Here is a 24,871-nt window from a genome sequence, read left to right on the forward strand (position 1 = left end):
ATTTGGTTTTGACCTCCCCCTCCTTTTTCCAAATCTTTACCAGAGAAGCTAAAAGCACCAACGTCTCCTTGATTTCAGTTCGCTTCCCCTTCCTGACTTTGGCCAACTTCTGGTGGTAGAGTGGTCCTGCAGAGAGAGGGTCGGGGGAGAGGTCTAGGGAAAGAGACAGCCTGGACCATTCACAAACTAGACCCCCAGCCTGGTGGTGTTCACTGATCATTCATTCCTCTCCTTGTTCCACAAGAAAACTTTTTTTAAAAGAGGTCTATAAGATAAAAATAACAGGTGATGAAATCAGAGTAAAGGGGGAAAAAATGCACATCATGTTGGTATGCAAAATGCAAGCAGTAGGGTCTTGTGTGTATTCTGAGAGATGGGCCTAGAAAATTTCATTGTATGAGAAATCCAGCAAACTAATGAAGACTCCTTTGGGTCATATCAAAAGGACTCAGAAGTGAACCTGACTAGGTTCCCACGGGCCAAAGATGAGAAATTACATTCCTCCTAATAGGGGTACACAAATCTGGCTCTGAGCTTACCAGCAGCTAACGAAGATGGAAACGCAATCTGTTACATAATTTACAAGGTCCTTAAGATAAAAATAAACCAGCTGCTGAGGAAAAACACAAGTATTCCTGGTCTTGACAGGAATTCCTCCCTTGGATCAGTTTCTGAAGAATCTACAGTTGGCTGTTATTTTTAAAGCAATGAGGGAAAAAAAAAAAAGGACAAATCTCAACTTTATCACTATCTCCTAATCCTTGTTTCAAAACATACTCTTCTGTAACTAAAAGTTATTTAGAGAGCTGTCTAGAAATTTTGTAAAATTGTTACCAAGAAACAAACACAAACAAAAACTGTCCCAGATCAATGTGCACATTGGACTCCCCTGCAGCCCTCAACCTGCAAACAATAATGTCAAGATTTCCTACAAGAAAAAAAAAAAAATCACTGGCCAAAATGCTGGCTGCCCCAACCTTGGAGCTGCAACGCATATGTGTGTTGGCCCATGCAGGCGGTGCATGTACAAAACACACCCTGTCTTAAACGTTTCGTTCTCATGGACTCGGAGGTACCCTTTCAATCAGACTCAAATGTGCAGATCGGGTCTTTGATCAAATGCTTTTCTGATGGGCTACTTTGAATATAAATGTTTCCAGATGGTACAGGACAATTAAGAGTCATTACAGGAGATCACAGTCCTCCATCCATCTTACCATTTATTTATTCAGGGATGCCATTACAGTTTTTCGGTTCAAAATCACGTTCCCTGCTACATTAATGACAGGATTCTTTTGGCTCCCCTGATCAGACAAAATATGGTTCCCAAATCTGTGGGAACTCTGAGCCACTCAGCCTTCCACACATCTGTATGTATATGTACACGCAAACATATTTGTCTACATAATCTTTGCCTTTACTATTAAAATACTAATGCTTGTTATAAAATTTCCACCAGTACATATGTGTTTGAGATAGACCCCCGGATGTGGTCCTTCCCTGTAAGCACTAAGTGCTTTCCAGACATCGATTCAGCTTCTCTTCATTATTCTCCTACAACATACGTGTACTTCTATCATCCCATTTTGCAGATACAAAAACCGAGTCACAGAGAAGTAGAGCAATTTACACAAGGACTCAGCAGGAAGGGGCAGGGCCAGGATTAGACCTTGAAGTCTAGCTCCAGTGTCCACATGCTCTCAATCACCAAGCTATTTTACCCTTCTGTACACTGGAACTCGTGGCATTTATTATCTGCTGTGAACACGTACGTAGATTTTAAAGTCTCTATCTATACAAACTGCTTAAAAAACCAAACAGGGCTGTTAAGGAAAAACCCTGTAGTCTTGAGTTTGAATTCTAAGTGTCAAGGTAACCTCTGATGTATCTGATCACTAATCAATAACCAAAAATAAAAATCCAACCCATACATCTTAGCTCTTTCTACTGAAATGGCCTAGAAGTCACGGGCAAACCTAGTACCACAGTTTGTTTCCTAAATACTTCTTCCCCCAATAGAAAGGACCTGGACTTCTTGGGTAAATGCAGAATGCACACCCCAAGCATAATGCCATACGAGGAATCGAGAAAACTATCAAAGACTCCTGGGACAGCGTCAGAACGACTCAGGACACAACCTGAATAGACACCCACTGGCCAACGAGGAGATACTCTATTCCTCCTAGTGGAGGCACAAAATACCACCCATGAAGTCATTTTGAAAAAAAGAAAGAAAAAAAATTATCCGATTCCCATGACATCTTTAGCTCTAGCTGCGAATTTATAGGCCATAGTGAGGGCAGAAGGACACAGTGAACGATACTGTAGAAAAGCCAGCAGCAAAATTCAGACCTCAGGAAACACTATGGGACACAGAGTCATTTCACCACATTTCGTCAATAAAAAAATAGTTCAAGAGAGAGAGAAGGGCAGGGGAGGGGAAGACAGAGAGGGCAGACCTACGGAGAGAGAGAAACCCGTAGTCAACCTTCCACAGTCTGGGTATCATGACCTCCTTCCTGTACATCATCCGGTACGAGGCAATGACAATGAGAGGCGCTTCAATGCCATGCTCTCTTAACAACTGCCCACCTCTGCTTGGACACCTGGGCGTCACTCACCGCTCCTCCATGAGCTCCCGGATAGAGGCTACCGTGGGGCCAGATCCCAGGTGAGTATAATACGGACCTTCATCTTTCTCCACTATTTGTTCTGCAGAAACACAGAGTAAACATTATTTGGAGGCATCGATTCATCAACATCAATTTAGAAAGGCAAACCACCAATAGGAACATTAATGGGCACATTACAAAACAGGAAATTCAAATGGCTAATAAACATGTGAAAATGTGTTCAACTCCTTCAGGAATCAGGAAATGCAAATTAAAATCACAGTGCAACACCACGGCACACCAGGCAGACTGGCAAAAACTGAAGAATCTGGTAAGATCAAGTGTTGTCAAGATTGCGGTAGAACCACTTTGGAATTCAGTTTACCACGGTACGCATTCTAGACCGGGGTAGGCAAACCACTCTACTCCTAGGGATATACACAAAAGAATAAAAAATAACGACTCACTCAGATACTTGTAGGCCAATTTCACAGCAGCATTATTCACAAGAACCAAAGGGTGAAAACAACACAAATGTCCATCAACAGATGGACAAAATGTGGGGTAGCCGCACAATGGAATATTACCCAACCATAAAAAGGAATGAGGTTCTGACACCTGCTACAATGTGGATGAGCCTGGGAAAAATGATGCTGGGTGAAAGGAGCCAGACACAAAAGAATAACCACTGCATGATTCCATTTAGATGAGATGCCTCGAACAGGCAAATTCCTAGAGATAAAAATTAAACTAGAAGGTACCAGGGCTAGCAGGAGAGGAGAAAGGGGACTTACTGGGTACTGCCCTTCCGTGGGGTTGGGGGGGGATGAAAACGTTTTGGAAATGGGTAGTGGGGATCGGTTGCATGATGTTATGAGTGTAGTTAATGCCACTAAATTGTACGGTTAAAAATGGTGAAAATGGCAAATGCCATGTTATATATATTTTACCACAACTTAAACAAAAAAAAAGGGAGGGAAGTACTGACATGCGGTACAATGCGGATGAACCTCAAAACCAGGATGCGTGAAAGGACCCAGACACAAACCATCGCATACTGTGCGGTCCCACTCGCGGGAAATACCCAGAATGGTGAGAACACAGACTGACAGCTGCCAGACGCTGGGTAACTGCTGAATGAGTACGGGGTTTTGTTCTGGGGTGAAGAGCACGTTTTGGAACCAGACAGAGGTGGTGGTTGTGCACTGTAAATGTACTAAATGCCACCACTCAAGTGCTTACTTTCCAATGGTTAATTTTATGTTATAGGACGTTTGCTGCATTTTTTTTTTTTTTTTTTTTACAAAAGGAACAAATTATTGATGCACACAACCTGGATGAACTTTAAATGAATTTTTCTCAGGGAAAGAAAGGAGACCCAAATGACTATGTAATAGTAGCTTTGGAAAAGAGTTTTGACTGGCTACTATATAAGGCTGAAAACAAAAAGAACTTTACACGAATACTGTAGTGGAGCTTGTTTTATGTCTAAAGAAATGTGACACTAAGTGCAATGTGGTATCCCGCACGGGTCCTAGAACAGAAAAAGGGCATTAGTGGAAACACTGATGAATTCCAAAGTCTGCAGTTCATAGTATTGTACCAACATTAATGTCTGATTTTTAAATGCTCCGTAACCATGTAAGATGTTTACATTAGGGGCAGCTTGATAAAGGGTATACAGACACTCTCTGTTCCAATTTTGCAACTCTTCTATAAATGTAAAATCATCTCAACATTAAAAGCTTTAAAAAAAATAAAGAACTAGGCAGCGGGCCCTACTTTGCCGATTCTGTCCTAGAAGAAACCTTTGTTACATGCGTCAAAACACATGTTCAAAGATTTTCATAGTAACCTTGTTTTCAATAGTCAAAACTGGAAACCTATAACCCAGCAACAGTGGGATGGATAAAGTGCAGCACAGTCGTATGATAGGATATATCTAGCAGTGAGAACTGACAACCTTCCACAACATGGTTGAACACCACAACATCACAGTAAAGGAAAGAAGCATAGCAAAGAACAAATACAATAAGATTACATTTAAGTAATATTAAAAAAAAAATAGGCTCCACTAAAGTATACTGTTTAAAGACATATGCAGAGGTGGTAAAAATTACTAGGTTGAAATATGAAATTGCAGACATTCAATGGCTTTTTACCTACAAACAATGGTGATTTTGTATGGTCCAATCTTATGATAAAGAAAAACAAGAAAATCATTGTCACAAGTCAAGAGGGTGGTTGCCTCTGGGGGATGGAAGAGGAATGTGAATGGGACGGGTGCACAGGGGACTTCTGAGGAGCTGGAAATGGCCTATTTCTTGATCTAGGTTGTGGTTACCCAGGCATTCATTTTATAAATTTTCATTGAGTTGTATGTGAATGTTTTGCGTACTTTCCCCATATATATATAAGTCACAATTCTTTAAATGTAAAAACACTGTCATACCTCTTTTATACAGAATATTATGCTCAGCTTTATGGGGGTGAATTCAAGATAGGATAATATCTGATTGCTGCCTTTTAAAAGTTTATGGTCTACCTGGGTAGATAAGATCCACACATAAGAAGATACCTAATGGCATGTCAAATCAATGGGGAAAGATTAATTTTTCAATGCATGGTGTTGAGACAACGGGGGAAAAGTCTGATCCATACTTAATAACTTACCCCCAAATGTATTCTGAAGAGTTGGAAGATTTAAATACAAAAAAAGTTAAACTATACAAGTTCTGAGAGAAAAAAAATGGGAGAGTTTCAAAAATATTCATAAAAAGGGAAATCTTCTCTAAGTATAACATGAAATTCTAAAGCCCCCCCCAACATACATACAAATCCTGATAAATTTAACTAAAAAAAAATTTATAGTAATAACTATCAAAAGACAAATAACACACTGGGGAGAAATATCTGGAATTCATACCAGACAAGAGGCTAATTTCCTTAAAATATCAAGAGCTCCTATAGTTAAATAAGGTCAATAATTCAAGAGAAAAATTTAAAAAGGATAAAAAGGATAATGCAAATGGCTCAAACATCTGTAAAGCTTACAATAAGGTATCAGTTTTCCCTTTCAGAGGAGTCACCATCAATGTCTTGTGTTGGTGAGGGTATAGGAAAACAGGCAGTATGGAAAGTAATTTAGCAATATGTTAAAATTACAAATGCACATGAGTCCATTTGACTCAGCAATTTCAAAGAATTTCAATTCTTGTAAGAATTCATTTCTGGAAATTTGGATACGTGAAAATGATATGTATATACAAGAACACTCACTGCATCATTTGGAATGGCAAAATATCAGAAACCTCAATGTCCATCACGATTCATTATGTATTCTAAAGACACCATGGCACATCCATATAATGAAATGCTAAGCAGTATCAAAAGGAATCAGGTAGCTCCAGATTTACTGACAAAAAATGACCTCCAAGATATTTTAAGTGGGGAAAAAAAAGCAAATTTCAATATCGCATGTATAATACACTGTAGTCCGTGTATACGTGCAATCACACATACGTTAGTATACATACGTCACACACACACTACAGGTGAGCAAAACGGTGTCTGGGTCACTACCGACCCTGAGAATAAGTGTAAGAGCAAGTTTGTGAAAATGAGTTCAGCTGTGTTCCTGGCTTTAAAAACAAACAAGAAGGGGTACCTGTGTGGCTCAGTCACTTAAGCATCCGGCTCTTGATTTTGGCTCAGGTCACGATCTCAGGGTCGTGAGATCGAGCCCTGTGTCTGGCTCCACATGGGGTGTGGAACCTGCTTAAGATTCTCCCTCTCCCTCTGTACCCCTCCCATTTCTCTCAAAATAAAATAAAATAAAATAAAATAAAATAAACAAACAAACAAGAAAAGGTCTGCAGAGCTTTCAGGCCACTATGAAGCTGGGGAGGTCCCGACCAGGCTGAGGATGTTGATCTCACTGAACTCCCAGCCCTCTGACATTTCCCTGAAGCCCCTCAATAAAAGGTTTGCAATGGTGTGTTGCAGTTCAGCCGATGAACTGACGGGACGTGCCTGCCTCTTTTGGCTTCTGCTGCTGGAGGCTCTTCATCCCCCACTAATGTCCGGGGTCAGGCTCTTGCCCGAATCATGGGCATGATCTCACTGATCTCAGCCCTCCTCGGTTATCCTACCCAATTCCACCAGTTTATACACCCCTCCCCCCAAATCTGATCACACCACTTCGCACTGATGACCCCACGTCAGACCGGAGAAAGAACCCAAATTCCGGGGCAGAGTCCACAAGGCCCCTGTGGAGCGCCCCCTGCACATGTCCCAGCCCCGTACGCGGCAGTGGCCAGCGCAGCTCCTGTCACACAACTGGGCAAGCCCTCCGTGACTTCAAACGGGCTTCCTCACTGACAACAGTGCCTTTCCTCATTTCGCTCTTTGGAAAAGCTCCTCTCTTAAGGTCTAGTTTAAACGGCACCTCTTCTCTGAAACGCCAGTGCACTTCTCAGGTCCACTTTCCCTCCGGATCCCCAGAGCACCTTGCAGACAACAGAAACATCAAGGCATGGATCACAGCATGCTTTTATTGTTAGCATGGCACAGCAGAAAGAACACGGAGTTTGCAGAGCCCTGGGGAACTGCGATGAGTTACCTTCCCGGCCTCCAATCCTCATGCCTTCCTGCGCAAACTACACTCAGGGCTCTGTGCAGTCCTTGGCGCATCATACGAACTCAATAGGCAGCTGCTGTCCAGGCTCTGCCAAACAAACTGTGTGACTGTGGCCAAGTTACACAACCCTTACGAGCCTTAAAAGCAGTTAAAATAATGTTCCTACCTTACAGAATTGTTGAGGATGAGATGGGATGTCACCTAGCACCGTTCTCAACCTATCAATTGCTTAAATGTTTCATGAATGAATGAATATTTTCAACTGAAGGATTAAAAAGGACTTGCTCCAAATATACACTATCTTGAACATAACACAGAGAGGATTGCAGAAAGAAGCATACGGAGTGGGGGTGGGAGGGAGGGAGACCAGGGGAGGCTAGGGAAAGAAAATGTAAGAATGTGGGTGTTGGAAGTAGTGGTCTGAAAGCTCTTTATAGGCGATGGGAGACTACATGGTATATAGAAAATAGAATACAAGAAGATGCCAGAACTTCTGGGCTCTATTCCAGCTTCTATTGTCTGGAGAAAAGTCAAAGTAATGGATTGACTGCAGGATCTTCCACTGGAACTGGAACATAATGTAGCTTTTAGTGACTACCTTCTGCCCCCAATCAGAAAAAGCTCAAAACTTACCCAGTTAAAGGCAGAGAAAGGAGATTTTCAAGGAGAAGATGCAAACCAAATCTTGGCCACTTCACCCCAGCAGCTAGGAAAAAAGATACAGATCCAAAACCACACCAGCCTCCACAATGGACAGTCAGGTTTCTTGGGGAAGGCCGCTAAAACGCAAAGGCAGACGGAGCTCCGAGAGCCAAACAAAAGCAAAGTCATTCTTTCCCTTTTGGCAGTTTACAAGGCAGCCCAAGGAGTCCTTCAGAAGCATTGTTTCCTTTAACTACATCCCTTTTCCTGATTCTATACCTATAAAAACATGTAAGATAGATAGATTGAAAATAATAGAGACAGATCCCTTTCCTTGATTATATGTCTGTATCCGGGAGAAGATATTCTATGGAAAAAAATTAAACTTACAACCAAGTATGCTCAGTTATAAAACTAGTATACGTTTACAAATTTAATTATTCTCATGTATATGTTTATATATCCATAAGGTTATGTATCTCGTATATATTTACATAGATGTGAGAAAATACATCTCATTATATATACATATACACACATATACGTATTTATATGTGTGTATACATGTGTACATGTATATATACATGTGTGTGTATACATACGTGTGTGTGTGTGTGTGTGTGTGTGTATCTTCTCTGTAGCAATGGGTTTGTACTTGGTTATGGTGCCAGACAAGTGACAATACTTTGCAAGGCTGGGGTAATGTTCTATAGAAGGCAGTACATACTCTGAATTGGCGAGCAATACGTGCTTCTGTTTTTTCGTAGTAAAATAAGGTTTATTAACCCTTTTTGGTGCTGTTTAATGCTATTCATCTTAAATTCAGTATGTGAGTTTACCCTATTTACATTTATTGCCATAACGTATGTATGGTCTTCTGTCATTTTAGGACATGTTTTCCATGCTGTGTCTTTGTTTTTTTTCTTTCCTGTCTTTTGTTACAGGTTTTATATTTTCCTTTACTCCCCACCCCCCACCCCTGGTAATTTAGAAAAATCTATAGTATGTCTTTAGTAATGCTCATTGTACTTTTGCAGATAAAGAAGTTAGCACCCTTACAATTTCTCCCACCTCCTCCTTCACCTTGTCTCCTGCTTTTTGTGGGTATCCTCGTGAACATATTTTTTCCTCTCTGTTATCAAAGCGATATTTGATATAAAATCTCAAATATAAGTATATAAATTACTCTTTTTTTAGAAAAACAATTATCACAGTTATTTAAATGCAAACTTCACATTTGAACGCATTTAGTGTTCACTACCAGTCCCATGATATATATAACTTCCCCAATCCCTTACGTATCTGATTCATTGCTAGAAAATTTGAGTTCTTGTATATTTGGAAATGTTTTAATGAAGCTCTTACATGTGAATGGCAACGTAACTGGGTACAGAATTCTCAGGTCAAACTTCTAATATTCCGAGAACTGCAATACTACATATCCAACAACAACAACAAAATCATATCCACCATAAATAAAGAACCCTTGCCAATCAGTAAGAAAAAGACAAACACATAGAGAAATGGGCAAATGGCTTGAATGGGCCCTCTACAGAAAAGTATGAACAGGTATGAAAAGGTGCTCAACCTCGTCAGTCATGAGGGAAATGCAAATTAAAGCCATGATGAGATACACCTGCTGCACCTACCACAACGGCAGGAAGACCGTTGATCCTATTTCCTGGTGAGGACGTGGAGCACCGCTGGTAGGAGTTTAAACTGTCACAACCACTTCGGAAAACGAATAGTAGCAACTTAAGCTGAAATGTAAATATGTAAACCCATACATCCATGTTCCAAGAGACATATAGAAGAATATCTTCTATCAGCATGATTCATAATAACCCCCAGATTGGAAACAATCCAAATGACTAGCAATGGTCAAATGGATAAACTGTGGCATATTCATAAAACAGAACACTATGTAGCAATGAGAATGAAGAAACTGCTGCACACACACAGATGAACCTCACAAACACAACGCAGAACAGAAGAAGTCAGAATATAAAGGAACACATACGTATTTATGATAGGATACATATGCCACTCAGGCAAACCGGTCAGGGTGGTTAGAAGGTAGAAAAGTAGTTACGTTAGGACAGGGGTTGGCAAACCTATGTGAAGGGCCACACGGCACTGAAGGCTTTGCAGGGCATGTAGTCTCTGCGACAAGTGCTCATCTTTGCGGATGTGGTGAAATGCAGCCACGGATAATACATAAACAAATGAGCATGGCTATGCTCCATGAAAACTTACGGACACTGAAATTTGGACTTCATCTAATCTCCACTGAGTCATGAAACCTTATTCTTCTTTTGATTTTCTGGGGGGACCATTTTACAACATAAAGATTGTTTTTAGCTCACAGATGAGAGCCAGATTTGGTCTGCAGGCTACAGTGCGCTTTAGCGACTCAGGTGTAGGTGAGCGGGCGTGGGGCTCCTGAGCGGCTGGAAAAGCTCTGTTTCTTGATTTAGATGTGGTTACAGAAGGATGTGCCCTTTGTAAAACTTACTGAGCTGTACACTTCAGGTATATATACCTTCCTATATGTCTTTCAGTTAAAAGAATGTTTTTTAAAAGTATTTTTTTAAGTTTAAAAAAAAATGAGCACAGGGGCGCCTGGGTGGCTCAGATGGTTGGGCGTCTGCCTTCGGCTCAGGTCATGATCCCAGGGTCCTGGGATCGAGCCCCATATCAGGCTCCTGGCTCAGCGGGGAGCCTGCTTCTCCCTCTCCCTCTGCCTCTGCCTCTCCCCCTGCTCATGCTCTCTGTGCCTGTGTCCCAAATGAATAAAATCTTTAAAAAAAAATTATTAAAAAAAATGAATACGTGTGACTTAATTTTTCAGTTAATATATTTGTAGGTGATTCTTCATCCTTGAAATTCAGTAAGTTGGTTGGGATCATGATTTATCCATTTTTATTCATTTTCTTTCATTTCAGAAAAGTTTTCTATCCTTTGACTCTTGCCTTTGCTCAGTTTGTTCCAGGCTCTTCCCCAGTGAATGTTGCCAGCATCCCTGACAGTGAGTTTGCACCCAGGACCCCTCCTCCCGCCTCTCTTCTGGTCCCCTTATCTCCCCACTCTGGCTAGGACCATTTCTGTTTTCTTTTCCTGTTTTGCAGTGACCTCCAAGTCCCTCTTCCTCACTGATTTGCTTTTCCTGTAACTCCGATGCCGCCTTTTCCAGCCTCTGGTGCAGCTGTGCATGCTTTGTGCAACGGCATGCTTCTGGAATTTAATCTGCACCTCGTGTGGCTTCTTTGTAACTTTATTCTAGCACCTCATCTTTCATTTCCTGTTTCAAAGGGAACCTTTTTTTTTCCCCACCTTCCTTGACGGCACCTATCAGTTCTTCAAATTTTTGTTTTTTTCTAATGTAAATTTTCATTCTAAATGTTGGACATCAATCCCTCTACTTTCCCCACAGAATCCGAATGGGTTGCATGTTGGATTCTTTATTAATTAATCTTTCCATGGAAAAGTTTCTCTCTAGGGTTTCTGCCCTCTGGTACTACATTTTGGACTGGACAACCCTGTGTTGTAATGTCCTGTGTATCACTGGAAATTAAGCTGAAGAACTGGATGGTGGAGAGGTTTCAACTATTAGTTCAAAAGTTCAGCAGCCTGAAGGGGGATGGGAGGAACTGGGGCTGGCTGTGGACTGTTACAGCTAGGAAATTTCATCTTCAGGCATTGTCTGTCTGGGCCAACACCTCTAAATACGGATGTATGTTTGGGTGTTGAGGGTTGGGTTATGCTCTGTCCTGATGCTAGGATTTTGGTTTATTTCCTCATATGGGAGTGAGCTGGTCACTCTGATAAGTTAAAATAAAGCCCCACAGATTGCAGGATTTTTGTTTGGTGGTTCAGCAAATATTTCTCTGTGCACAATGGCCTTTGTCTGGTGCTGCTGGCCCTCGGCTACAAAGCTGGCTCCTAGGATATGGTTTCCAGGCCCTCAGGCCAACCGTCCTCACCCTATACCTCATCCCCATCAGAAACTGGAGCAGGGAGGGAAAAGAGGCCTGTCTGCATTCCCCATTTTCCAGAGAGCATGCAGCCCATCTCTCCAAGCTTCACTGTCCCTCTGAGAGTCCACTATTGTTTCTCCCCACACTGCGATCTGTATACCCCATATCATCCTTTATTTTAATTCAACTGATCTTAAGCTAGTAGACAGCCCCTGGCATTCATGGTTTAAGAATGGGGCTATTTCCAAACTTAAGCAGATGAATTTTCTCTTCTGTTTGGTTGTTGTTCCCTTCACCAGGCTTCAGGAAAGGGTTCTTTTGCTATCTTGCTATTAAGTCACTGATTCTCCTGTTAGTCCCCAGTGGGGTGTGTCTTCCTCCTCTACAGAGGTAAAGTGACAGAGCAAGGGAATGGCTCAACTCGGCTGGAAGAAAAATCTGTTTTATGTCTCGCTTTGAGCAGCTGGAGCAGACAGAAGTGATTTTTTCCCCCTAAAATAAGCTCTGGGGCAGAGCTCAGGAGAGAAAAATCCAATTTTTGAGAAAATGCTGGTTATGTGGCTCTAGGTGCTTTTCTTTGCCCTGTGCACTTAATTTTATGCTCATTAAGATAGAAAAATATGCTCTGTTCTACTTCTGCACTAGGCTAGGGAAAGAATGAAATGTATCCCTCTTGCTATCAGCAAGAGATACTAAACACAAGAAACTACTCATGACTGCCTAACGGCAAGAAGGATCCTTAATTTCTAAGTGAACCTCCCATCTTCCCCCCTCCACCCCTCTCTACACAGAGACTAAGGCACCCACACTTTCCCAGTGGGAAATACGATGGCCAGCAGAAGACATGGGAGCACAAGCTGAGGCATTTCTCCTCGTTATGACATTGATAGAGACGATTGATAACTGGGATAATTAATGCATAGGTGTCAAGATCACACTAAGGTTTTATGTACCAGTACCTTCTTTTTCCAAACAATCCTATATAAATGCCTCAGTTTCCTGGTATCATTTCAGTGGACTTCAAGCTGAACAGCTTAAGCTTATATAACTAATTAGACTCTATTTCCATGACAGTCAATCACCAATTGCTAGCTCATTGCCTCCTGGCAGTCACAAATCCACACAGTGGGTAGGTAGATGGTTGGGCTCTACCCTGGATTAGGTGTAGATTAGATGAGTTTTTTTAAAACTAAAATCACAGGTCAGCTGCTTGTGAGTCCATGGGCAGCATGCCAGGCCTGCTGGTAGTAGACACAAATACCTTTATAACATAGGCACACTCACTGAGGACAAAGATTAAAGGGAAGGAGATCGTGCCTAAACTCATCTGACATCTTTGTAGAGCTGGAGGCAGAATAAGGTTGACCAGCTAACCAAAAAAAATATGAAGCGCACTTACCAGAGTGCTCGGCACCAGTCTAAATGTTTTAGAAATACAACATTCAGTCCCTGGGGTTTAATCGACAAGACCAGTGCACATATAATAACACGTCGTGTGAGACAAAGAAGAATCCAGCATTAAATCCGGACCCTTCTTCAGAACTGGGCTCTCAGCCTTCCCAACGTCCCAAACTCTCTGCTGGTTCTTTAGCCTTCCCACATCTCTTCCACACCCTCCTTCACAGTCTCCTGTTTGAGACCCTCTAAATGCTAGTATGCTCCCTTCTCGGGCCTCTTCTCAATCTACACATTCAGCCTGGGGGAATGATCATAACTGAAACATCAACTACCATCATTTTGCTCTAGAACCTCCAACTCACAGACCCACCTGGATGCACACCTTCAGGTCCAACAGATATCTCAAAAGTTGGATGTCCAAACTTGCTCCCTTCCCAGGATTCTGAATCTAGGTAAATGGCACTACTGTCCACCCGGTCACCCAACCTGGAACCTCAGGAGCCACCTGACATGCTTCTTCCTTTATTCCTACAGCCAACAGTTAGTTCTTTTTCCTAATCTTTCTCTTATCCATCCACTTCTCTCCTTTCTCCCACTCAATGTCATTCTCTGAGTTTAGGCACCCATTAGTTCTCGCCTGAACCATGCCTGAACTTGCAAACTGGCTTCTCTGCCTTCAGTATCGTCCCCGTCTCCCCTGAAGCTCCCCTCTCTGGCCACTCCCAATCTTTCATCCAATACACCAGTCACACCAGAACTACCTGCATGTCTGGGGGCGCCTGGGTGGCTCAGTCGTTAAGCGGCTGCCTTCGGCTCAGGTCATGATCCCAGGGTCCTGGGATCGAGTCCCACATTGGGCTCCCTGCTCGGCGGGAAGCCTGCTTCTCCCTCTCCCACTCCCCCTGCTTGTGTTCCCTCTTGTGCTGTGTCTCTCTCTGTCAAATAAATAAAATCTTTAAAAAAAAAAAAAAAAAAGAACTACTTGCATGTCTCCATGTTTTCTCACCTCTATGTCTTCATGTGGTTTTTTGTGTATTTTTCATCTCCATAATCTTCATGTCATTTTGCCTGGAACACTCTATCTTCTTCCTATTAATCCATTAAACTTCTCACCTCAAACATCACCTCCTCCAGGAACTTCTGATACCCTCCCCAGAGTCAGATTCCCCACCTTTATGCTGGGATCCAAATATTCCATTGTCTAAAGAAAATATTTAAAACACATGAAGTTCCTCTTCATCTCAAACTGAATGAGAGGCGGGGGGGGGGGGGGGGGCGGATACCTTCTCATAAAAACTACAGGAAATAGACTTCCCATGATTGTAAACAGAGGTAAGTAAGTCTCTGTGTCCCCCATTCAGAATTGTGGTCCGGACTGAAGTTACCCAGTGGACACTGCTCCTGGCCACATTTGCTGGACAACACCTCTCTCACCCAGATTTTCACCATGCTCCAGGCAAAAGGACATATTTTTTTCTTATACTGGCCTCTGGCTACTTCTTTACGGCAAATGATCAACTGGATAAAAATACGTCATTTCTATGAAGGTGCCTCCTAAAATCTGTCTTCATCTGCTTTTCTTATGGTTTAATGTCCACAGCTGCCTATGGGATGCTCCTCACAGACAGGGGGACAAGACTCAAAAGTTAACACAAACCTGTTTCCTTAACGATAAAGGGATGAGCAGATGACCTCCAAGGACGCTTTCCCACTAAAATGTCATCTGAACTCATTCTCTGTCCTAAACTGGCTCACTTGTGAATCTCCCCATTTCTAGGAATAGATAAAATACGTAGAGGGCCTCGTCATAGCAGCTCACTGTCCAGTCTCCGACAATGGTATTACAGGACGGTTAAGGGGATCTCTAATGTGTACTGCAAAATATTAAAAATACATCAATACTCTCTTCCTCCAATAATCTAAAATAAAACTTCCACTTGCGTTAAGTTTTCCCAAACCTGTACATATCATACTACCTTTTGGAGAAAGGCATTTCCTTTCATGTCTTCTAAATTTATTTCTTTGAAGCTTCAAGAGGTTCCTTTAATTCCAGGATTTCAAGATTTGGAGAATAAGTCCATATGAATGCCACCCATACCTTCAGAAACTCGTAAGTCTTTATACAAGAGAAAAACAGTGCTCTTCGTATACGGGTTTTTGGTTCCTCAGTGAAGCCCATATTGGCCAAAACTGCTGATTTGGCAAAAGTCACCATATTGAATATTAAGTTTCTTTTGCTATGCTATAAAACCTTTTTATGCTTTTATAAAGTTATTATTAGCGCATAATGGCATCTCCAAATCTCACTGTCACTTCAATGGAAAATTCTTCCTTAAACTGACCTGCAATCTGCACCTCTCTACCTGCCAGTGTTGAGAGGATGAGTTTCTGGAACATGAGACGGTTCCCATCTGACATTAATCCCAGAGTGAGCAGCCTTTACTCCTAACCCATGTCCTGAGCCCGAGTTCACGGAGACAAATTCTGCCATACTGACTGATGGAAGCAACTGCCCAGAGGTGGGATCTGCAGATACTTCTGGAAAACAGGATGGCTCTCCCTAAAACAAACCCCAGCACCTCAAGAAGCTGTTGCCATGTGAATCCCTTCTTCCTTGGCCCTCTTCACTCTTAATACCACTGTTTTACTTAGGACTCCTTTCTCAACAATTTCAATCACAGTATCGTGTGCTGGTTAAGGGTCCAACTGCCTAGATTCAAATCTCACTTCTACGGTGTGCTAGATGTATGACCTGGGTAAATTACTGAATCTAGGTTTGCTTCCTTCATCATTAAGATGGAACTCCTGATAGTACTCCCCTCATGTAGATGTTATGAGGATTAAATGAGTTGGTAACTGTAGCGTACTTGGCACAGTGCCTGGAGCAGAGCAAGTGTTTCATAAATATTATTATTACTACGATTACAATTCTTCTTCTTCTTTTTCTTCTTCTTCTTCTTCTCAATAGCTCCCTAACCAGTCTTCTGCCGCAAGGTCATCACCCTTCACCCATCTGTCTTCCAGGCTACTTCCAGGATACACTTTCAAGACATTTCTTGATTATAAAATACGTATTTCATTACAGAAAGTTCAGAAAACATATAAGGGAAAAGTCACCCACTGACCAGAGAGACAACCACTATTGACATATTTCCTACCAGTCTTTTCCTTCCTTCCTTTCTTCCCTTCCTTCCTTCCTTCCCCTCCCCTTTCCTTCTCTCCTTTCCTTCCCTTCCTTCCCTTCCTTCTGTAACATAGCTGAGATGATCATTTATGTACTGCTTGTGTCTACTGTCTCCCACTAAGCATGTCCCCATAAGTTAACATTTAACCACATGAGGTAGGGTCGGTTTGAATTCTCTGTTTAGGACCGGATACAGAGAAAACACAAACTGGAGCAATGAAGGACTGGCCCTTCCCTGGCTGAGGCGCACACTTCGCTGCTGCCGGGTTTGTGTGACGCCCACACTCCCCTGCCCGCTCCTCTCCTCTCCTCGCTAGTCCTCTCCGGGGGAATGCAGAGCTCTGAGGGCCTGGGCTGCTGGCCTCACCCCTGCCACCTGGCCCCTGATGCCACGAAGATGGCGCGTGTGCTCTTGGGGTTCACCGCTGTTTCAACACCCAGCTTGGAACAAGAGTTTCCAAAAGAAAACATTGCCCTCGGTAATGACAACCAGGCCTGGGGGTTCCGAGCACTCTTACCGTCCAGCCACATCCATGTGACCACACAGGGATCTGGCTGACGCCTGCCGGAGGGCTGACTGAGTATCTTGTGGCTTCAGATGCCACTTGGAGTGCACTGCAAGGTCCTTCAGAGATGAGCCATGTCTCCTAATTTTTATCCTTCACAGTACTTAATACAGAGCTGGTAATCAATAAACGATTGATGAATAAAGTAACAGCCAACACTTTTCTTCCTTTTCAATACGTATGTTTCTACTTCTTTCTCTTGCTTTACTGCACTCAATACGCGTCGGGACTGCCAGCACTCTTGGAGTGCTTACTATGTGCCAGACACCAGTCTAAGGGCTGTACCCATGCTAGCTAATTTATTCCCTCCAACAGCCCTGGTGAGGGGATGTCATTATCATTTTCATTTTATGCATGAGGAAGTGATGGAATTAGAACTCAAATTTTAAAAACTAGTTTGATCAAATATCACCTCCAAATAATTGAATTCAACAACTAAAATATTTAGTAAGGACCAACTATGGCCTAAGCACTATGTAAGGTTAGGTCTTACACTGCAGGGGGGAGAAATACCTGACAGTGTACTAAACACAAGGTAGATGGGACAGATTCATACTAATGCAAGGAGGGAAAAGGGCAAAGGGAAGGGCCCACTTCCTACGATCGGAACAAGCTTCTCCAAAATGCTGAGAAATAAGGGGGCCCTCAATGTCATCTCATTATTAAGATCCAAGAATGAACAGGGTTAGCCCTCAAAGGGAACCACAATCCCAGAACATGTCTGGGAGCATTTGGCAGGAGCCTGCACCTCTGTTCACCCCCAGACAGAAACACTGGGGCCAACGTTTCCTTGTTCCCCAAGTGATTCCTTGTCTGGAGTACAGGAGTCTGGGGTAGCTGGAATGAGCGGGACAGCCCAGCTCCTCCTTACTGCAAGGATGCAGCATCGCAACGAATCACACCATTGACCCGACATTAATTTAACAAGCAGCGAACACAGCTTTTTTGTAAGGCCTGGTTGGTGTATCCTAAAATCGCAAGAATCTCAACATACTCCTCACTAGCATCAATGTGCTTTTTGAGCAACACGTGAAACACGTCTTTAATGGAACACACCATACACAGCAGAGAGCCACAGCCCTAGAGGAGACCTGGGGCTTCCCAACACTTCAGTGACCTCCCAAGACAGGAGGCCCCAGGCGCAGTCCCCGCAGCCTTGCTCCTGATTATTCACAGGAAGGAAGGCAAGGCTCCTCCGCTCTCTTACCCACACCACAGCCTCAGCCACAGCCTGGACGCCAACTGTGTCCAAACCCACAACTCAGAGCTCCGGGCTCTCGGCCCGTTCTCGGGGACCAGCACCACCCAGGCAGAGACCCCGGGCTGTCCATACCCCATATGTCCTCCCAAGAGGTCCCTCCGCCCACTCTCTCAGTCAGGCCTGCACTCCTTCTTGCCTGGCTCATGACACCTTTCTTACAGGTTTCCCCACCACCAGCCAGAAAAGTCTTTCAGAAGCACAAGGTGACAGATCATTCCTTGCTTTACAACTCTCAGAAGCTCACTTAAACCAATGAGGTCAAGTCAAACTCTTGACCCCAACTTGTTGGGCCCCTGCAAGATCTGGCCCCCGCCTGCCCCCCAGGCCACCCTGGGTTCATACCCACATGCACTCCGCCCCTTCTGCTCCCCCTAGACCAAGAGCAGTCCAAATAAGCCCTGCCCTCTCACAGCCACCAGGCTCAGGCCTCAACACCAGCACCATCTCGCACAGGCAGGCCTCCACGAGGCCTTCGCCTCCGTGTGTGTGACAAAGCACCAGCACGTACCTCCACCGACGTGCTACACACCACGTAGCATCACTATCTGCTTCCTTCGTGGGCTCTTCCACTAGCTTGTGAGAACTTTTCAGTGTCCCCAGGCCCCCCCCCCCGGGGGGGGGCGTTGGCACACAGTAAATGTTTGCCAGACAAGAGACTGAGCCTAGACACCCAAGCCCACCAGGCCTCCACTTTCCCTGACCCCTGGGCGGACTTACCAACACAATCGCAGGTGGGGAACTCGGCCTGGGCTCTCTTTGCAGGTGTGTCCAGCAGACTCTTGGTGGGTGTGTCCAGGTACTTAAGAGGTGACTCCAGGAAGCCACTGAGCGTGGGTGTGAGGGGGTTCTCGGCCTTGGTGGGTGTGGCCTCCTGGCCCCCCTCCTCTGAATGGAAGCAGGTGGTTGAGAGCACAGTCACAGCCCCCGAAGACTCAATCTTGATTTGCTTGGGGGAGCGGGTAGAAAAAGGGCTCTCGGGGGCTGGGAGACACGTTGGCTGGTTCTCGGGGTCCTGAATGGGCACAGATGGGGGGCCAGGAAGCCCAAAGCTATCCCCAAATTCAGCTTCAAACTGCCGGATGAGCTCTTCCAGCTTGTCATCGGCAGGGGGAAGAGGGCCGGCGGAGCCCGGCTGCAGGGTCGCCATGGGGCTAGGGGATCTCATTTCCTGAGTAGGGGGCAGCAGGCTGTCCCCAGAGGGACTAGGTGCAAATAGCGCAAGAGAAGGTTCTGGGGGCGGGGGGACAGCAGAGCCCTGTGAGGCGGGGACAGGGGCAGGTGGATGTGCCTGCGCATCCTCAGAGGCTGGGGACCTCCGCCCTTCCAGGACGATCTGCCGCAGAGGCAGGAAGAGAGGCTGCGTTTCCCGTGGCCTGGACTTCTTGATCTGAATTGGCTTCCGGACGCTGGGCTTGAACCCAGGAGTGGCCTTCTCGGTTCCCGCGGGACCTCCAGCTGGTGTCAGGGGCTTCTTCTTCTTCTCCTTGGGTGGTCTGTCCGGAGGCCGTGGGGCAGGTGAGCTTGGTGGGGCCCACCAGCCCGGAGCAGGAGGCTCCGTGGGAGCGGGGAAGGAGGCATCGTGGGCCTGGTCCAGGAAGAGACTGCGCTTATGGTGAAGGTGCTGCTGCAGGGCGGTCTGGGCCTTCTGGTGGGCGTCGGGCTCTGCAGATGGTGCGGGAGCCTCCCTCTGGAGCATGGGGGATGGGGACGGGGCTGGGGAGGAAGAGGGCGCCTCCACCTTGACCTTGGGCTTGGTGGGCAGGGCCTCGGGCCGCTTGAATACTGACTGGATGTAATCACTGGCACTGCCCAGCAGCTGCTCCAGTTCGGCCATGGGGTCAGGGCTCGGGCGGGGCATGGGCCAAGAGCTCCGGGGAGTTGCTGGTGGGGTGTCGGTGCCCCAGGCTTCAGGAAACTCTGTTCTAGGAGTTGCTGGCGGGAAGGCAGGGCCATCAGGAGCAAAGGACGCATGCTCTTCAGCCGGGACCACAGGCCACGAGGGGGCCCGGAGGTAGGACTGGGCAGACCGGAAAGGGGCAGGAGGGGACAAGGCCTCAGGGAGGGGGCAAGAAGCCTGGGAGGTGGAGTGGGAAGGCTGAGGGAGGGCAGAGGAGAGCTGTGTGAGGGCCTCGATGGCAATGGCCGTCTGCAGGCTGATGTTCTTTTCCTTGGCGATGCTCAGGGCACTCTGGGACAGGGGCAGGCCCTCGGGGGGAGGTATCTGGGGGACCTCAGAGCTGAGGATTGGCCGGGTGCTTGGCGCTGGGAGGCCAGCCTCAGCAGAAGGCAGAGTCCCTGGGAGCCTGGGCCGCTCCTCCCCGCCGTCCACGACCACAGACTTGATCTTCCCCTCCAGCCACTCGAGGTAGTCAGGGCACTCCGGGCCATCGCAGTTGCAGTTGGGTGGCTTCATGCCATGCCGAGCGAGGGCCAGGGCCGTCTGCAGCGTGTCCAGGTCTTCGCTGCCAGCAGAGCAGCCCTCGGGCCCTGACCGGGCTCCCCTGCTGTTGTTCCCAGCCTCGCGACTCATCTCACGGTTGAAGGTTTCATAGAGCCGGGTGCTAAGGGCCCCGTAAGAGGACACGGCTTCGGCCACAGCCGAAAAGGCCACCAGATCGTGGGCATCTTCCAGGCGAGCAGTGTGAGCTGGGCCCGGGGCACCGTCCCAGTTGGGCTTCTGGTCTACTCGCCAAGGACCCCCAGCCCCCAGCAGACTGGGTCCAGCAGGTTCTCTAGCACCATTGACCGGCGCCCCTGAGGCGCTTAGCTGCCGTGAGTCCCCATGGTACACTGGCCCTGAGTCCATCTGACCTGGAACAGGTCCATCAACTGGGCTGAGCTCTGAGCCTGTCTGAAGAAAGAAAGAGAGAAAAAAGGAAAAAGATGAGCCATGAGAGTAGAAAAGCACTGTCCTGCTTCACACCACGCAGATGCATACCTAAACCCTGCATTTCTTGCACACTCTGTCCCTGAAACAGCTCAAGCCTGAACTCATCTTCATCTTCAGGTCTCCTTGCCCAGCTAGCTGCACCAACAGAAAGGAAAGGCAGATCGTTAAGAGGTCCTAATCCAGAATTCTGAATGTTCTCAGATCCTTTTAGAGCCTAAGATCGATCATACGGATGAGGCTCCCCAGACACCAAGCATTTATTAAGGACTCACAAAAAGATCTTTAACTCGCAATGACCAAAGTGACACCGGGACCATGCTGATTTCGGTGTTTGTCAGGAGAAAGCTAACCAAACACCCCAAGAAGCAATATGCCTTTAAGTGTGTGGTATACGTGGAGGGGGCGAGCAGCCTTGAGGGACATACGCAGCCTGGACCAGAGGTCAGCCAGAGCTTTTTAGTGGGAAGGAAACCACAGTTTTTTTCTCTGCCTGTTACTGTCCTCACTTAAACCCTGGCCGAGCTCTGAGAGCTGGTGACAAGATGACATTCCCACTCCCAGCCCCAGCCAGGCTGGAGAGAAACACTGATGATCGGACACCACGTGCGTTCAGCCCCTGCCGAGCCAGTCATGCCAGTCACAAGCAAGCTGCTAGTCGGACCAAGATCCAGGCCTCTTCTCAAGCCCAAGAACCACCACTATACACCTGATGTCCAGCAAAGCACACAGACGGGGGAGGGCAAAAAAGGGAAGGAGCCAAGGGGTTCAGCCCAGCAAGTTAAAAGCTAATACGAAGATGCGAAATTCAGTTTGCAGAATTCATCCCTCTAGAAAGGAAAGCGCTTCCTTACAGTAGACTGCCAACAAAAAAAATACAGAAGGGACAATAGATTTGGAAAGTCATCAGTAGATGCCACAACTAGGAGGTGAAAGCTTAATGGGGCACAGGATATAGACATGGTCTCAAAATATCTCCTCGAAAATCACTGAGTTAAAACAGCAAAGAGAAATCTGGCAGATACCACCTGAACCAAATGATCAGAGTACTCATCGTCACCAATACTGTGGCCAACATCATGAGACTCTTGATATGATACACTGAGAAGGATGTAACATCACTCACACAGAATTCCAGCCAAAATGTACAACCCAAATGTAATTATGAGGAAACATCAGATAAACCCAAACTGGAGGGTATGTTAGAAAGCACCTGGATTGTTGTCTTCAAAAATTTCAAAGACAAACATCTCTGCAAACATCTTGGGCTTACTGAAGAGACAAGACAGAGAAATGCATGTTCATGCGTTAGATCACGGACTGGGGACAACAGCTGGAAGGTACACCATGGGACATCTGATGCAATTTGAATATGGACGCGGATAAGATCACACTGTGTCAATCTCAGTCTTCTTGGCTTGAATCATTTTACTCTGATTATGTAAAAGAATGTCTTTGTCCTCAGGGGACACACACACACACACACACACACACTGAAGTATTCAGGATAAAGGAACATAGTATTTCTAACTTAACCTCAAGTGGTTCAGAAAAATATGATATGCATATAAAAAATACACATACAGAGAGAAAATGATAAAGCAAATAAAGCAAAATGTGAACAATTTTAGTATGTGGGCGTCCCAGGTACTCTTTTTGCAACTTTTCTATAAGGTGTAGCATAGAGTGGATAAACAGATGGTTAAATTGATACTAGTCCCCAGACTGTGGAAGGTGCCCATCATGCATGGGCTCCAAAGCAGCGGTGGGAAGGTGGGATTTGGGATTAGCCCAGTGGAAGGTGAGCAGAGACCCCAGCCTAGGGTTCCCACCTCATCTTCATCGCTGCCCCATTCTGGCCACAAAGGACCCTTGTGCTTTTCCAACATGCTTTTCTGAGCTTTGCACATGCAGTGCTCACTGCCTGGGATGCCCTTCCCAGCCTCTGTGGGGCCACCTTGGCTTATCCTTCAAGTACCAGCTCAATGGCACCTCCTCCCTGACCTGGCTGGCAGACTGCCCTGTGGCTCCTGTCCCCTGGGCTCCTGCAGCACCTTGTACATGCCTTAGCAGCACTTTCCACAGGCCCCTGCTATCATTCAAGCAGCTGCCTCCCCGAGCAGATGGGAGCTCCTTCATGACAAGGTCCGTATCTTAACCACTTCGGTGTCTCCTGCCCACAGCTGCTGCACGAACACTCTCTCAGCCCGGTGAAAGGCCTCCCATCCCCCACCGGCCACGGACGAGGCCGCCTTTCCCTGACTGTCTCTCCGAACGTGGAACTAGGAACGAAACCTTTCCTCTAGGAATGTAGTTGATCACCCGGTCGTCCCTTCCTTCCTTCTCAGAAACCTAAACCACGGTGACAGCAAAGGCAACGAAGTCTGAAGTGGCCAAATTTTACATGCTTATGTGTAAAAGACAGAAGGAGCATGCATAACCCTGAAGAAACATGAGGGAGTAGCGTGGATTTACAAAAACAGTGTCAGGAAGACTAATGCTGCGGGAGCTGAGGCTTCCCCAAAATGGTCAAGACAACTAAAAGGATTTAAAAAGTTATTTTTGGTTTGTGAACAAGAACAAGGAAGGGCTAGGCTGACGCTTGGGCCTCTGAGTTCCCTGGGAAAGAAAATGCTCTTTAGACCAAAAAGAGAAGAAAGGGAAGAGTGGACACAAAAACGAGGGAAGTGAAGCCAGGATGGGTGCGGGGAGATTTTAAGAAATGCTAAATTCCAGTTTCTCGGCCAGGGGATCCCACTGATGCATTCCTCAACATGTGCCGGGGATCCTGGAAGAAAAACGCCCTCCAGAGAAGGTGCCACCAGCAAGAAAAGAGCAAGCATCATTCCCAACTCTGGTGCACCGAGCAAGACCAGCCCCAGTAAGATTCCTGAGAGAGTAACTAAGGGAACCACAAGGAGCCAGGTTCAACAAAGGCCATCAACCCATCAACATCCAACTAACCTCACTGTTTTGTGTCGTATGGTTTTTGGACCAGGAGACTGGGAGACATCCTGTCTGATAGATCACAAACTCAAGGGCTGTAAGCCAAATCAGCCACAGATCTGTTTGGTTTGGCCTGCATAGTGTTAGATTCTTGTTTGTCTTGCCAATATTAAAAAACCAAATTTTACATGAAACCGAGATTGTCTTGAAGGTCCGCACTTCTACCTGGCTGATGAGCCGCGGCTACTGCTCGGGCCTGCCCCCAGCCTCACCATTCCATGCTGCTTTCTGGACACCAAGGCCAGGGGTCAGAGATTACTTATTAATTGCCTGAATTAGTTATCACTTCATTCATTCGTGTCACTTGCCAAGCCCTTGTAGGCATTTGCATCTGCTACTTGGGCTATGGATGTTTACATTTCCTAAGGCCTGCCATGACCCCTTTGAGGGCCAGCAGTAGAGAATTACAGGCCAGGCAGGCTGGCTCACCACTGGCAGAATGACCATGCTCAAACTCAAGTGGTGTAGCAACCCGGGTGGGGGGAAGGGAGGAGTCTTTTTTTTTTTTTAACGAATTTTTTATTTATTCATTTGAGACAGAGAGATACAGAGAGAGAGAGAGAGAGCAGGACCAGTGCGGAGAGGCAGCGGAAGAGGGAGAAGCAGACTCCTTGCTGAGCAGGGAGCCCAGCATGGGGCTCGATCCCAAGACCTGGAGATCATGACCTGGGCCGAAGGCAGACGCTTAACCATCTGAGC

The 24,871-nt window shown here is 45.8% G+C and overlaps 1 protein-coding gene across 3 annotated transcripts in view; it reads right to left on the minus strand.

Annotated features, from left to right (window-relative positions):
* Nucleotides 1–24,871, minus strand: part of TET3 (tet methylcytosine dioxygenase 3) — a 97,922-nt gene that overhangs the window by 26,636 nt on the left and 46,415 nt on the right. For all 3 annotated transcript variants that reach the window (XM_035001280.1, XM_035001281.1, XM_035001282.1), the window contains 2 exons: nucleotides 18,997–21,130; nucleotides 2,622–2,712 (listed from right to left, as the gene is read on the minus strand). In XM_035001280.1, the coding sequence (XP_034857171.1) occupies nucleotides 2,622–2,712; nucleotides 18,997–21,130 (2,225 nt within the window). The remainder of the gene's footprint in view (nucleotides 1–2,621; nucleotides 2,713–18,996; nucleotides 21,131–24,871) is intronic.

This window comes from Mirounga leonina, unplaced genomic scaffold (genome assembly GCF_011800145.1).
Source record: "Mirounga leonina isolate KUSES-001 unplaced genomic scaffold, KU_Mleo_1.0 Mir_125, whole genome shotgun sequence".
NCBI lineage: Eukaryota > Metazoa > Chordata > Mammalia > Carnivora > Phocidae > Mirounga > Mirounga leonina.